Below are 16405 nucleotides of genomic sequence, written 5' to 3' on the forward strand. Positions count from 1 at the left end.
TATATATATATATATATATATATATATGCATTTGTGTTAGTGTCTCTTTGTCTTGACATTGCATGATAGTTGTAAATTAATCCTTTAGCATTTAAACCAGCCATATCCACCTCAAAGTTTTCTACCAGTTTTATGTTCAAACTGGACAGATCTGATCTCTCAAAGTTACAAGATAATGCATAATTGATTCAAATCAATGAGACTATATACGTATTACATTTAACAGAATAATCTGAATACTAAAGTGTTATTGCTACCATCATGCCAATGTTATTCTTCATTTCCCACTCTTTCATGAAAACATGTCTGGTATTATTTTACTTTGTAATAGTTGAGGGTTGCCAACAGGAAAGGTATCTGACTTATAGAAAATCCAACTCATACAAGCCCGGAAGATGTGAGGATAAAACAATGAGGATGATGACGATGTTCACTTTAGTGTGCATCCATTTTTCCATCTTCAGTGGGTTTGGATTAAGATTGGTTTGAAGCAGGATTTTATTGTCAGTTGCTCTGCCTGTTACCAACTTTCTTCTGCTTTTTCAGTTAGAGCTATCTTTATTGCACATCTTCAGAATTTCTGTTTTATTCCAGGATTATATTGGTGACCTGATTGAAGCAATGATGCAAAAAAGTCATGAAGAATTTGCTTTGGAGTGTTTAGGAGTGCTGGGCAACTTAACTATTTTAGAATTGAATTATGAAATGATTATCAAAGAGTACAATCTCATAGCTTGGATAAAAAGCAAACTTCAACCAGGTACTGAACAAGCTTTTTTTCTTTTTATATAGTTTTCTTTTTATATAGTTTTCTTTTTTATTATTCCTTTATTCTTTTACTGGTTTCAGCCAGAGGCTGGGGCCTTGCTGGAGCATCACCTATTAGTGTATATATCTTTTAATTTTTCTTTTTTTTTTTTTAATGGTAGTCTCTCAAATTCAAGAAAGATGGTACCCAACTTTCTTGCTGAACAACTTACACAGTTGACTTGTTTATGTTGGTCAAATATTTGTACTGTACACAAACTTGCTTCCTCCATTCAAATTGACATTGCCTGTCACTGTTTGTCACTGACATTGCCTGCATAGTGTGTCACACACCAGACATCAAAGTGGTAGTGTGTGTGTTAAACGATGATGGTATATAATAGATCAGGATTCAAGTGAATCAGACACTTAAATGGTAAAGCACCAGGTCAAGTGGAAAAATAAAATGTGTACACAACAAAAATAGAGGAATACATTTGCAGGTACTGAAGTACAGGTAGAAAGATATTCAGGTTATGTATATGATTAACTGCACCTGACTGAGTATATCAATAGCACTGAGGCTAATCAAGAAACGCACATTGTAGAGTATGGAATACCATTCATAAACAAATAAGTTCTAACTAGCAAAAGACTATGACAGTATTATATCATTTACATAGGCTCACTTTTGGGTGAGAGGAAACTCTGTGGAAGTCTGTTGCTCAATATATTTCATCTCTTTCAGTCAAAGAGTAACTTAGCCTTTCAGTAATTAGAGACTGGTAAAATAATTACCACTGAAATAAGTACTGAGAGTCAATAATATCATCACCATCATCATTATCATCATTTTATGTCTGTGTTTCCATGCTGTCATTGGATGAAACCTGTGCTAGCATGGAATATATGCTCACCGACTATTACAGACAGTGCTCCAGCATGGCCACAGTTCAGTCACCAAAACTAAAGACAAAAACCTTGAGTGTTTCTGTAGATTTATTCTTTTAGTTTGTTCTTAATTATGATCTGTGATTCCAGTGTAAGTTTTGTTAATTGAAAATTATGAAATTTGTTTGTGTCATATTCAGGTAACCAAGCTGATGATGTTGTCTTAGAAATTGTTATTCTTGTTGGCACTATATGCAATGATGACAGTTGTGCCAAACTACTCGCTGAATCAGGAATCATACAAAGTCTCATAGAACTGCTTAATGGTAATTTATTTATATATCACTTTCTCTTTTCCTTTTTCCTTTTTTGTTTTAATTTCTGTTTTTTGATGTTTGCATGGGTCGGATGGAATTTATTGAGGCAGATTCTCTACAGCTGGATGCCCTTCCTGTCACCAACCCTCGCCCGTTTCCAAGCAGACATGTTCTCACAGAATATTGGAAATGAAGTATGCCGTATGACTGTGATACTCATTTACACCTATCATGAGATGCCAAGGCAAGGAGATACAGACATGCACTCATATGCACATATATATATGCATACACACACATATATATAAAAGACACCATTTCGAGCGTGGCCGTCGCCAGTACCGCCTGACTGGCCCTCGTGCCGGTGGCACGTAAAACACCCACTACACTCTCGGAGTGGTTGGCGTTAGGAAGGGCATCCAGCTGTAGAATCTCTGCCAAATCAGATTGGAGCCTGGTGCCGCCTCTGGGTCCACCAGTCCTCAGTCAAATCGTCCAACCCATGCTAGCATGGAAAGCAGACGTTAAACGACGACGTATATATATATATAATTAAAAAGGAATGTAATAATACATTGCAAAGGATATATCATAAATAATTAATATTTATTTATGAATATCAATGGCCAAACATGCAATAATAGGTTGCATAAAAGAACGGTGTTTATAATTATGAATAAATTACAATTATAACAGAGAGGGTTGCAAAAACTCTTACATGTTTAGAAATAGCAGTCAAAAACCACTATAAAGGCACTATTTTCACTCATATCATATATCCTCAGAATAAAGCTATTTGCGAGCGACATGACATATAAAATCCACAATTTAAAAATAAAAAGGTTAATTCTCTATTGCAATTTCGAGGCTAGGAACCTATTATACCATATTATATACCGTATCCTAAAATAACAGAAATAAACCAGTCTTTTCTCATAAACACTGTACATGACATTGGAATTCAGAATTTGAATGTGTAGACAGACGTTGACACATTATTCTTGCCGGTCGGGATTCTTATAAACCCCAAGGTAAGATTTTGTATCAGTTTGTATCTATAGGAATATTCTCCTGACGAGAGGAATGGAAACATTGTCTTGTTTCTAACCTCAAAATTGTGATAGAGGATTAACCTTATGTTTTTAGATTTTGGATTTTATATGTCAAATTGCTTGCAGGCAGCTTTATCCTGAGGAGATATAATAGTCACACTTAGTGATGATTAAATTTTTCCTTTATATCTATGAATTAAGAAAAGTTCTGGAGTATAGTGAAAGCATTGGAAGAGGCCAGGATAGCACATGCTAGACTCAGGAGAGATTTAAAGAATGTTGCAGTCAAGAAGGTGAATCTCAGTGATTTTTTTGCGTGCACAATTTGTCACAGATCATGCCTTTCTTTTGCTGGGCTCAAATCTCATTTGCAGACCCATGAACCTTAACCAAACTATTTTGCTTATATATCTGTGCACTCCTTTCAATGCCATGTATGCCATAAGATCTGCAAATCTAATGGAGGCCTCAAAGACATTTTAAGATCCACAAAGATCAGAACTTAACTGCAGCTCATGGTGGTTCAAACCTGATATGCAATCTATGTATTTTCAGTACATTGTCTGATTTAAAAAGCCACATCAGATGCCATGATGGATCTAAGATATAGGTACAAGAGGTGGTCAGACTCTGCATAGGGAGTAGACAACCACCATATATATATATATATATATATATATATATATATATGTGATGGACTCTCCATAGGTGACAAATAAGGGTTCCACTTGCTGAACAACCTGCACAGATGCTTTGATTATATTATTTATTTCAATGATTGTGCTGTACATTGGCTCACTCATGTCAACTTTGTATACCTTTCTACAGCTACAAATTTTTCTGTAACTTCTTTCTCTATTGATAAGACTCAAACTTTGCTCTTCTAACAACCTGATTTATATATTCCAACTCTGATTTTTTTTTTTTTCTTCCTCTCTAGCAAAACAAGAAGATGATGAAATGGTGTGTCAGATTGTCTACGTTTTCTACCAAATGATTTTTCACGAATCAACCCGAGAAGTTATCATTAAACAAACTCGTATCCTTTTACTTTTGGCAAACCATTCTTAATGATGATTTCAACTTTTTTTTTACCTAATTTCTTTCATTTTTTTTGTTTAGTCATTGAGGCCTCAAAGACATTTTAAGATCCACAAAGATCAGAACTTAACTGCAGCTCATGGTGGTCCAAACCTGATATGCAATCTTTAACAAAATAAAATGACATAAACCCTTAAATACTTTAGCAACAGATTACTGTCAAGTGTAACGCTTATTTCATGATCATCATCGTTTAACGTCCGCTTTCCATGCTAGCATGGGTTGGACAATTTGACTGAGGATTGGTGAAACCAGATGACTACACCAGGCTCCAATCTGATTTGGCAGAGTTTCTACAGCTGGATGCCAACCACTCAGAGAGTAGTGGGTGCTTTTATGTGCCACTGGCACGAAGGCCAGTCAGGCGGTACTGGCAACGGCCACGCTCGAATGTCTTTTCACGTGTCACCGGCACAAGTGCCAGGAAGGCGACGTTGGTAACAATCACGCTCAAATGGTGCTATTTACGTGCCACCGGCACGGAAGCCAGACAGCTGCTCTGGCAACGATCATGCTCAGACAGTGCTCTTAGTGCTCCACTGGCACAGGTGCCATCACAATTTCACTTTCACTTGCCCCAACAGGTCTTCGCAAGCCAAGTTTAGTGTTCAATGAAAGAGACGTTGGCATGGGTGCCAATATTATTTTGAATTAATTATGCATTATTTCAAAGCTTTGAGATTTCAATACAAAAGGTCTGATTTACTGGTTGTATATAAAGCTGTAGAATATTTGGGCCTGGTATGGCAGGTTTGACTTCTAAGTGTTAGGCTGGAGAGGATAGAAGGCAAATTTTTTTTTGTTATTTAATTCTTTTCACATTCTGAGGTGAAGGTGTGTGACTTAGTAGTTAGGGTACTTGGCTCACAATTGTAAAGCTGTGAGTTCAATTCCAGGCAGTACATTGTATCCTTGTGCAAAACACTTTATTTCACGTTGCTCCAGTCCACTCAGCTGGCGGACTTTATTGGAATCTGTATTTCAAAGGGCCAGCCTTTTCAAATTCTGTATCGTGTTGAATCTCCCTGAGAAATACATTAAGGGTACACATGTCTGTGGTGTTCTCATCCACTTGCACGTTAATTTCATGAGCAGGCTGTTTCATTGATCAGATCAACTGGAACTCTTGTTATAACCAATGGAGTGCCAGTTTACCTTCTGAATTCAATTCTAACTTGGGTCAACTTTGGTTTTCTTTTCTTTTTTTCTTTTTTTTTTTCTGAGCTTCATAGACGTATTAGTCATATACTGGGATCAATTTAGTCAACTGTTTCCTTCTCCAAAATCGTGGATTTTTATTTAAAAAATCATTATTAGATGAATTTCAAGTTAGATTAGTAAATGTTAATGTTCTCAACCTTTAGAACAACAGCAAGTCAGGTAAGTTATGAGTGTAACACTATAGAAAGTAATTAAGTACAGCTTAACAATTAATAAGCAAAAATGTATGATGAGAAGAAAAATTATTAGCATTAATGACATTTGTTGGTAAGAAAAGTTAAAGAGAGAATTCTGAAATTTAAAAATTAGATGTAGACATGTGGTGGGTAATGAATTTGATCTTTGGTAATTAGCAACATCCCTGGACATGTTTTCTCAGCAAAATTTGGTCTGACACATATATCTTAGAAAAACCAGATCTTAGAAAAATTGAGAGGAAAGGATTTCTGCATAATTTATTCACTGATTGCACAATTTTAAAGTAATGACGTCTGAAAATTTCCTTAGGATACCTTTAAACAAGTGTCACACCCATTCTCCATTTCTCCATAAGAATTTGCTTTAACACTCATGATGTTTCTTTTTGTGATAGGTGTATTTTCATTTAATACAGAAAAAGAAAAAAGAATCATTTTCAGCGTACCATATCAAATTTAATACCTTCCACTTAACTATATAATTCATGCAGAAGGCATCCCTGGAAACTTTTCCATTATTATTGTTTTTATATACATTATATTGCTTCTGTATCCAATGGTTAGGTTAATGATTTTGTTAACTAGAAAGTCATTGGAAATTCCTCTCTGTTTTTGAAATGCTATGATACAGTAATTTCCAGTCATCATTCTGCCTTGTATGCTTTCTTTAACTGAAATTTACAGAAGCACCAGCTTACTTAATTGATTTAATGAATGACAAGAACACTGAAATTCGCAAAGTCTGTGATAACACATTGGATATCATAGCTGTAAGTTGCTGATTATTTTTAACCTTCTGAACTGTGGTAATTAACTTTTTTGTGATTATATTTCTGATAAGGACACTGTCTGTGTGTTTCATTTATTTTTTCCCATATAATCAGGATTTTTGGAGAGGCTTAGTAAAATACCTGTTATTTTATATCATCATCATTTTATGCATGGATCAGATGAGTCATTTCAATCTTATTTGGAGTTACTGTCCACCTAGATGGGTTGGAGGATCACATCTCACTCACATATTTCATCTGAAGCCTGGTGTCTGTGTCTTGTTGTCCTTCCTATCACAAATCACTTTACAGAATGGCTTGGATGTATTTTAATCATTGCACCAGCACTAGAGAGGGTGAAAGAGATTTCAAGTCCTTGACAAGATAAGATTAAGGACTCTCTTGACTCTCTGCTCAAATGTTAACCACTTGGAAGAATGTACCGGATGCATTTACCATTACACACATAGGCTCTAGGGACTTACGCAAAAAAATGATAATATACACACACACACACACACACACACACACACACACACACACACACAATCATCATCATTTAATGTCCGTCTTCCATGCTGGTATGAGTTGGACAGTTTGACATGAGCCAACCAGGTAGAAGACTACCCCAGGCTACTGTGTCTGTTTTGACGTGGTTTTTATGGCTGGATGCCCTTCCTAACACCAACCACTCCATAGTGGACTGACTGCTTAATAACCCAAGTAATAATAAGACAAAGAAATTCTTTAACACATCTTTAATGATTCGTTACAATTGTTTCTGTTCCAACTCGACTTGCAACATCAGTTTACACAAAAATTCAAAGTGAAAATTTACGTTATGTTTGTGGTTTTAGGCAAACACACACACACACACACATATACACACTCAGCCGACTTCTTTCAGTTTCTGTCTCCTAGATCCACTCAAGGCTTTGGTCAGCTTGGAGGTATAGTAAAAGACACTTGCCCAAGTTGCTATGCAGTGGAACTGAACCCCACCTCATCCTATTATTTCTATTTCCTTGTCCAAAACAGCCTAACAAGGTTAAAGAAAACACTTGTTCCCCACTTACAGACTATTAAATAAAATACAGGAAATTATGTGGTAGAAATGTTAGCACATCTGACAAAATGCCTTGTGGTGTTTGTTTTAGCTCTATACATTGTGGTTACAAATCCAGCCATGAACAACTTTGCCTTTCAAGTTTCTGGATCCAATAAAATAAAATACCAGCCAAATATTGTGATTTAATCAACTGATTTCTTCATTATCATCATAATCATCATTTTAACGTCCACTTTTCCATGTTTGCATGGGTTAGACAACATTTACTGAGGCAGATTTTCTGTGGCCAGATGTCCTTCCAGTCACCAATCTTTACATGTTCCCTAGCAATTTTTTATTTTCTCATGGCCAGAAATGTTTATGCAGAATACTGAAAATGAGCAACACTGCTTGTATGACAGTGACACTCATTTACAACTATGACATGATGTCAAGACAAGGTCTCATTCAAGTGTTGTGCCTATGTTGGAATCAATATTGTTGTTGTTATAATTTTGCATAGCAGAGAAAAAATATATTCTACCAAAACCTTTGCCTCTTGCATTTTCATGTTCTTATATTTACACACATAAACATTGTCTTCTTCTTGAAGGAATATGATGAAGAGTGGTCTAAGAAAATCCAACAAGAGAAATTCCGATGGCATAACTCTCATTGGTTGGAAATGGTAGAGTCTCGACAAATGGAGGATAACAATGAATCATACTTGTATGGTGATGAAGGGATCAACCCATTTTTGCATGACACAGATATTTTAGACAGACCTGAGCTATTCTATGGTACAACTGGTAAGCAGCAACTCCATTTTTTCTTTTTTTTTTATGTTTCTGTAACTATGAAGTTTTGTGTGGATATATCTGATTTCAGCAGAAAAAGAATTAAAGTGTGATTTGAAGCAGTTTGATTTTCCTAGGTTTTTCTAGGAAAATTTATTTTTAAAAAAATGTTTGCTTGAAAAAGATTCTTGAATCTTTTTTCTTTTTTTGGTTTTATTTTTGTTAAATTTTTTTTCACCTTTGACTTGTTTGTCATTAGACTGCAGCCATATTGAGGCACCACCTTGAATTTTTAGTTTAATGAATTGACCCCATTGCTTTTTTTTTTTTGTAAAGTCTGGTACTTATTCTATGTGTCTCTTTCACTGAACTGCTAAGTTATGCAGACATAAATAGATCAACACTGGTTCTCAAATGGTTGTAGGAAGCAAACACACACACACATGTACAACAGGCTTCTTTCAATTTCCTTCTACCAAATCCACTCACAAGGCTTTGGTCAGCCTGAGACTTGCCCAAGGTGCCACGCAGTGGGACTGAGCCCATGTGGTTAGGAAGCAAGTTTCTTACCACACAGCCGCACCTACACCCATTTGTGTTTTTTTTTTCTAATTATGAACTTTTGAGGATCCACTTGTCCTTTACATTTTAACTACTTTCTTAAGCCTCTTATATCTGTTCTAAACATCAAAATCATTGTTTGATATGTGACAATATTTTGCATTATTCTCTCAAGATTCAATGCATTTTTACTTTGTATCATACTTGTATTTATGTATACTTTCTTTTCAATTTTCTCTCCTCTCTCTCTCTTTCCCTGTGAAAATTTTGCTGACGGCAACCTTCTTTGCCAGATCTGCCTCAATTCTCAGACAGTAACTCTCCTTTGCCATTAATACTATAGCAAACTCTGATTGGGCAACACAACAGGTGTTTTATGCAAACATCTAGATGACCACAAACTGTTTCAAAATACAGGCTGGTAAGAAACTGCACTGGCATAACATGTACACCAATTGTTTAACAACTGTATTCTGTTTCTGTAACACAATCCCTAAATATAAACAGCAACGCACATCTACCTTTCTTACCTGCCATACTATGTGGATGCTCAGTGCACAGAATCCTGATGGAGTGTTTTTTTCTTTTGTCTTTTTAATGGTCTATTCTACAGGAAAGGGCTAGATCTAAGCATTGGTAAGTCTGGGGGAGATCAAAATAATTAATCTTCTTGTTAAACAGCCTTCAATTTGATTGCCTGGTGAGTGGGAATTTCAGTAGAATGACATTCTGTGGGGGAAGGACCAGATCATTGTTTCCCAACCTATTTCTGCCTAGGCGTCATGAAAACTTTCTAGAAAAATGCATGCCTCACTAGTGCTTGGAAAGAAACAACTTCATTTTTGATATTTCATAATTATATACTTTCCTTGTGGAGGCGCAATGGCCCAGTTAGGGCAGCGGACTCAGTCATAGGATCGCGGTTTCGATTCCCAGACCAGGCATTGTGAGTGTTTATTGAGTGAAAACACCTAAAGCTCCACGAGGCTCCGGCAGGGGATGGTAGCGAACCATGCTGTACTCTTTCACCACAACTTTCTCTTACTCTTACTTCCTGTTTCTGTTGTACCTGTATTTCAAAGGGTCAGCCTTGTCACACTGTGTCACGCTGAATATCCCCGAGAACTACGTTAAGGGTACACGTGTCTGTGGAGTGCTCAGTCACTTGCGCATTAATTTCGCGAGCAGGCTGTTCCATTGATTGGATCAACTGGAACCCTCAACATTGTAAGCAACGGAATGCCAACAACAACAATACTTTCCTTAAAGAAATAACCACACTAGGACATTAGAATAGTGTTATACTGTAGCAAACTGTCTTCACACTTATGCTTGGATGATTTGGTTGGGCTGAGTGAGTGTAGATGTTATATGTTTGCTGTGAAAAAACGATTTTCTCAATTCCATATTCATCATCATCATTTAACGTTTGTTTTTCATGCTGGCATGGGTTGGACAGTTTGACAGGAGCTGGTCAAATTCCAATTGTCTGTTTTGGCATGGTTTCTACAGTTGAATGCCCTTCCTAATGCCAACCACTTTACTGAGTGTGCTGGGTGCTTTTAACATTCCACCAACATGGGTGCATTAACACAGCACCGGCACAAGTGCATTTTATGTGGCACCAGTACCTGTAAAGGACAAGCCTGTATGTATGGATGGCTAGAAAAAAAAGAAAAATTTGGGATTCCATGCCTCAGGTCCTGCCAGTGGAGCATATGCACCACATTGAGAATCATAGGACTGGATGAAGCATTTAGTGTAAAGTATGGAAGTCAGGGTACACAATACAAGTTATGAAAAGAGGATAGATGGATGACTGCATCATGAACCTGGGAATCACAAGTGATGATGGCATAAGACAAGCTTGATCCAAGGAACAGAGCCACTGGAACATGTTGGTCAACCACCTCCCATATCATTCTGTGGGATATACTTTTATCTTGGTGTGGACCTATGTGCAATAACAACAGTGTGGGAGTAATATTATATTGTGGATCTTGTTTGGGCATTGTAAAGAGTTGGCTGTCATTGTAGACTAGTATATTTTCTGCTTCTTAAGAGGAAACCCAGTGTTTGTGATGTTGTTTCAGCTATGAGGCCTAGTACAGTTTATATTTAACCAAGCAAGTGTAATTAGTAATTGATCTTTTCTCTATGCATGTCAATTATTATTGATTGCTGTGTCCTACTTTATGTATTACACAAGTGTTCATCAACTTATTTGTCATTAATCTCAGCATTATTATTCAGCAATATAAACAATTGCTTATCTCCTGTAATCACTCACAGCCTTGATTTTAAAAAAAGCAATTTGAACTTTGTAAATAATAAACACTCATTTCATAGCTGCTACATTTCTATGTTCTAAACCAGCAGTTTTCTGGATAAAGTCTGGTCTTCAAGATGTAGTCTGATCCTTTGCATGAAAAATTGTACGTCCAGCAGTAGGAAGGACCTCCAGCCATAGAAACCATGCCAAAGCAGATGTTGGAGTATGATGCAATCCTTGGGCCCGTCAGATTGTGTTAAACTGTCTAGCCCATACCAGCAAAGAACATGGATGTTAGATGATGATGATAATGATTTTTTTTTTTTTTGTTAATTACATAGTAATGTTCTTAAATGGTCACAAAAATATCTATAAAAATAAGTTTATATTTCTTACTTTATTACCGATAATTACATTTTCTTAGTAAATATAATTACATTTTTCTGACTATTTAATCCACATCATCAAGTTTAGTCCAGTAGGACCACTCGAGCTCTTGAGTTGACATGCCAGCATGTCTCAGTCAAGCAACCGTTTTTGTTTTTAAAGTCTTTTAGTCAGGCAATACAGTACCTTGACCCTTTTAATCCTTTAGCATTTAAATCAGCTATATCTGGCTTAAATATTCTACCTGTTTTATGTTCAAACCTGCTGGATCCAGCTTCTCACACCTACTCTACATTGTCATTCTAAAAGTAAACAAAAACATTGCAATCTTGAGGGTCCAAGATGATGTATGACTAATTCAAAACAATATGAATGAATAAGGATTTCATTTGACAGAGTAATCTGAATGCTAAAGAGTCAAGGTATCCTCTAACCAAAGGCTTGACCCAAATATTTGCATCATCATGGATTCCTCTGCTAAAAGCACCTAAGGATTAAGTCTACCACCCAAGAGACAGTGTTCTTCCTTAGTACATCTGCATATATGTTATCCTCCAAGCACCACATGTGGCTTTAACATATATGGGCACTGAGAGGACAAATCTTGAAAGATGGGGGTCAAGATGATGCCACATTGTGGCCAACAAGCCTCAGTACTCTTTGTCAAATCTCTGTGATCTCCCAGTACTGAGATCAACAGTGTTCAACGTTTTCCATCTACGGGACGTCCTGGGCTACACAGAACATCCTCATGTATCATCTGTCCAACAGTTTCTCTTGGGCATTGGTTAGGGTCCATGTTTCTTCGCCCACACAAAAGGATGGATTCAACAGTAGAGACAAAAATGTTGCACTTGCTTTTCCTGCAGAGCCCAGACTTCTACAGTTCAACTACAATTTGCCTTAATGAGGCCTAATTAGATCTATCTTAATTTACTGTGGCCTTCAAACATGAGAAAGGTTACTAAACCCAATGATAAACAAGTGAACCATTTTAGTCATTTGTTTTCAATATTTTCAATGATTAACAAATGAAATTATCAAAAGACGTAGGGTTTGTTACGCCCCTTAGTTTACCATTTTGTTATTCACTCATGTGGATAGATTTTGATTGCAACACCTTGAATCACCAAACTACTCATTAGTTTTCCTGTAAGTTTAGTTCATTTTTCATCAAATCAGTCTCTTCTTGTTCTCAACTTACTCTTTTCCAGCAAAAAAAAATGAAGGAAATTCTGTGTAGTCTTTTGACTTGCTTGGAAAATCAGCCAAACTTCACCCAGATCAGATCCTCTTGTTTATATTTTATTTATCTTTTTTTTTTTTAAATAAGGAAGGAAAATTAGATGATGTAGCTATGTAGTTCTAGGTACAGTTTACCGTAAAATAAGATAGATAGCCATGTCTGGAATGTCTGTGATCAAAAGTTTGCTTAATCAGGTATAACCAATAGCTTAAACAGTAACAGCCTGCTCTCTTGGCCAGTTTGATGGAGTTGGAGAAATGTTCAGTGTTGTAATCAGTGCACAGCAGAACATCTATAATAAGTGTAAATTAATTTTGCTTCATCCCCCCCCAAAAAATTGACCCTTTCTGCCGCCTTTCACTCCCTGTTTCTATCCTACCTGCTAGACACCTTCATGTATTAACTGGTAAATTACACATTACATTTGTGTACTATCTACTTATTTATGCATTTAACTATTTTAAATTATTTTTATTAGTTCAAACAAATGGAGATAGCTAAGTTTTGTCTCAATTTCTCAAAAGTTTATACAAAACTGAAATATTGTTTGTTTTTTTACATCCATTTTTCTGTGCTAACATGTATTAGATGAACATATGTTATCGGGGTACTTTTTTTACACCGAGATGCTTTTACTGTTGCTAACCTTTACCTGTTTTCCAAGGAAAGGATCTCTTATTCAACATGTCTTCAAAAGCACAGAACCAGTGGATGATTTGTTGACTGGAAAATGACAACAAACTTTACTATTTGTAGCTTAGTGCTTTTTTTATGTGATGCATGCAGGAAGTAAATATTAGATGGGTGCTGATGAGGGAGCAAAAACTCCTGAAATATAGCATATATGCCCAATACCCATTTTTCATCTTTGATTTCATTGTTGTTTACATTAAGCATCTTGGATATGAAACTTCTTAAAATCATTGCTGGCTACAATTTCTATTGAAATTCTGTAGAGATAACCTTAACACACATATGTATGCATCTGTATGACATATGACAGGTATTGTACAGTTTCCATGTATCAAATTCACTTACATAGCATTGGTTGACCTGGAACCATAGTAGAAGATAGTTCTCCGAGACACCACACAGTAGAACTGAACCCAAAACCATGTGATTGAGAAACAAACATCTTTATTATGCCTGTGCTCATAATAGCCCCTCAAAGATACTGATAAAACACCCTTGAAAAGGCTTGTTTCATAATTTTACCATTAGCTTAGTTTACTGTTCAAATTTATGTCTAAATTTCACTGGGAAATTTTTTTCTTTTCTTCATACCCTTGATAAAATAATAATTTATTAGAATTAAGTAAACATTCAAGAGGATGTGAAATCTTATTTGGAGCAGTGGACTATGAAGAACATAAAACTATAAATAAATAGCACGTAAACATTGGGTTTAAAAAAAAACCCTTTTGGATAGAAAAAGTCAAAGGCTGCCCATGGGACACTAACTCACATCTCCTGTAAACAGGTCCCACAGTAAGCCTTCAAAGGGGATTTTCAGCCCAATATTTACATGCTATTATTTAATACCTTTTTGCTCTTCAAGATACACTGTTCCAAATAATTTCTAGGTTATTCATATTTGTATTTAGTGAATCACTTTGTTTCTTTCTTTTTGTTATTTTAGGTTTTGATCCTGTGATGATGATGGATGGTCACCTTACTCCTGAGTACATTGATGACAATGGTTTATACAATGGTAACCCTGAATTTATGATGCCTTCAGGAAACTTATATAATGTCAGGTAAATATTAATTTTCTGTTTGTTCAATTTGCATCTATTTTCCTATGTTAGTATGATTATAGGTTACATCTTATTGAGGCACTGATTTTACAGCTGGATACCTTTACTGTTGCTTACCTGCTTTTCAAGTGAAAGAGTTTACATTCCATTCTTTTTAGAAAGCAAGCACAGAGCTGAAGGAGAATTTGTCAACTGAAAACTGTCATCAAACAACACTGCTTGAAGCTTGGCTGTTTTCTCCCGTGTGAAACACAGAATGTAAACATTCACACTTACATACATGTATTCTTTATCCTTTACTTGTTTGTCATTAAACTGTGGCCATGCTGGGGCACCATCCTGATGAATTTTAGTCCAACGAATTAACCCCAGTAGGTTTTTTTTAAGCCTGATTCTTTATCAGTTTCTTTTGCCCAACCACCAGAGAAACATAAACACAGCTACACCAGTTGTCAAGCAATTGTGGGGACAAGCACAAAGACACACAGACACACATGTCTATGTATGTATATATATATATATAATTCCAAGAGAGTTAGAGGTTGTGAATCCAACCAACTAAGGGATAATATCTATCCAATATACTGCTGGTAGAATATCCAATTATTTATACACAAGTGTTTTTTCATTGCATGGCAATTACACTACTGAATGTAATAAATGGGTGAGGGTAAAAAGTTGTTTTACCCTTAATTTATACAGCAATCAGAAAATGGAGGGGATCAAGAGGTGGTTATCATCAACTTTTAGACATTATATTATGTCTATTTATTTATTTTAAAAAAACCATAATAACACTATACATACATGTATAACATATTATGCTTTACGTATATAATATATAAAATATAAACATACCAGTAATTATTAAAATATATAACGTATAGCATAGGAAGTATATATTTTAATAATTATTGGTATTTTTATATTTGAATAATTACTGGTATTTTTATATTTTTATATATTATATATATAAAGCATAATATGTTATACATGCATGTATATTGTTATAATGGTTTATTTTTAAAAATAAATAAATAGACATAATATAATGTCTAAAAGTTGATGAATACCAACTCTTGATCCCCTCCATTTTCTTATTGCTATATACATATATATATATATATATATATATATATATATATATATATATATATATATATATATATAGATATGTGTGTGTGTGTGTGTGTATATATGTATATATATGCCTGCTGCTGTAGGCAGCTTGCTTCCCTTGTCAATCATAAAAATAGTGCTTGTGGCTATTGAGTTGTTTTGACTCTTATTTCTAGCAATACTGGTGCTGCTTTGTACCCTTAGTCACTTTAGTGGCGTATTTATTTCTACCTTTAAGTTGTAAAATTGCAAATAAGCCATCCATATATATATATATATATATATATATATATATATATATATATATATTTGTTTGGATTGACTATATATATATATATGACAGGCCTCTTTCAGTTTTCTGTCTACCAAATCCACACGCAAGGCTTTGGCTGGTCTGAGGCTGCGGTAAAAGATAATTGCCCAGGGTGCCACGCAGTGAGATTGAACCTGGTACTATGTGGTCGTGAAGCAAACTCCTTACCACACAGCCACCATACATGTGTATGATAAGTGCCAATGCATAAAACTCTTGACCCTTGAACCACTCTGTAACTTTTGATGATTAATAGTAAAAATGTATCAGATAATTGGAGCCTGGTATAGCTGTCCAGCATCTGTCAAACCATACAACCCATGGAAAACATGTTAAAAGATGATGATGGCACATGCTTTGAGTTCTATTTTCCTGTTTGTATCACAAAATCTACATACATATATTATATTATATTTTATATATATATATATATATATATATATATATATATATATTTGCCAACTAAATGTGGTGGTCCCATAAAGGATGATGTTACTGTTGTTTGTAGCCCCAGGAAGACATCTTCTCCAGCTAATTAACGATACACTGTGTCTGATTAGTATTTGCAAGGGGAGGTCATCGCTCCCATCTCTAGCCTTACATGATACA

General features: G+C 35.4%; 1 protein-coding gene across 4 annotated transcripts in view; it reads left to right on the forward strand.

Moving 5' to 3' along the window:
- The window catches only part of LOC106876140 (kinesin-associated protein 3), a 100164-nt gene that overhangs the window by 74725 nt on the left and 9034 nt on the right, over positions 1-16405 (forward strand). For all 4 annotated transcript variants that reach the window (XM_089356577.1, XM_089356575.1, XM_089356578.1 and 1 more), the window contains exons 11-16: positions 595-760; positions 1839-1964; positions 3948-4046; positions 6211-6296; positions 7958-8153; positions 14247-14364. In XM_089356577.1, the coding sequence (XP_089212703.1) occupies positions 595-760; positions 1839-1964; positions 3948-4046; positions 6211-6296; positions 7958-8153; positions 14247-14364 (791 nt within the window). The remainder of the gene's footprint in view (positions 1-594; positions 761-1838; positions 1965-3947; positions 4047-6210; positions 6297-7957; positions 8154-14246; positions 14365-16405) is intronic.

Source organism: Octopus bimaculoides, chromosome 8 (assembly GCF_046866305.1).
Source record: "Octopus bimaculoides isolate indiv1 chromosome 8, ASM4686630v1, whole genome shotgun sequence".
NCBI classification, from domain to species: Eukaryota; Metazoa; Mollusca; class Cephalopoda; order Octopoda; family Octopodidae; genus Octopus; species Octopus bimaculoides.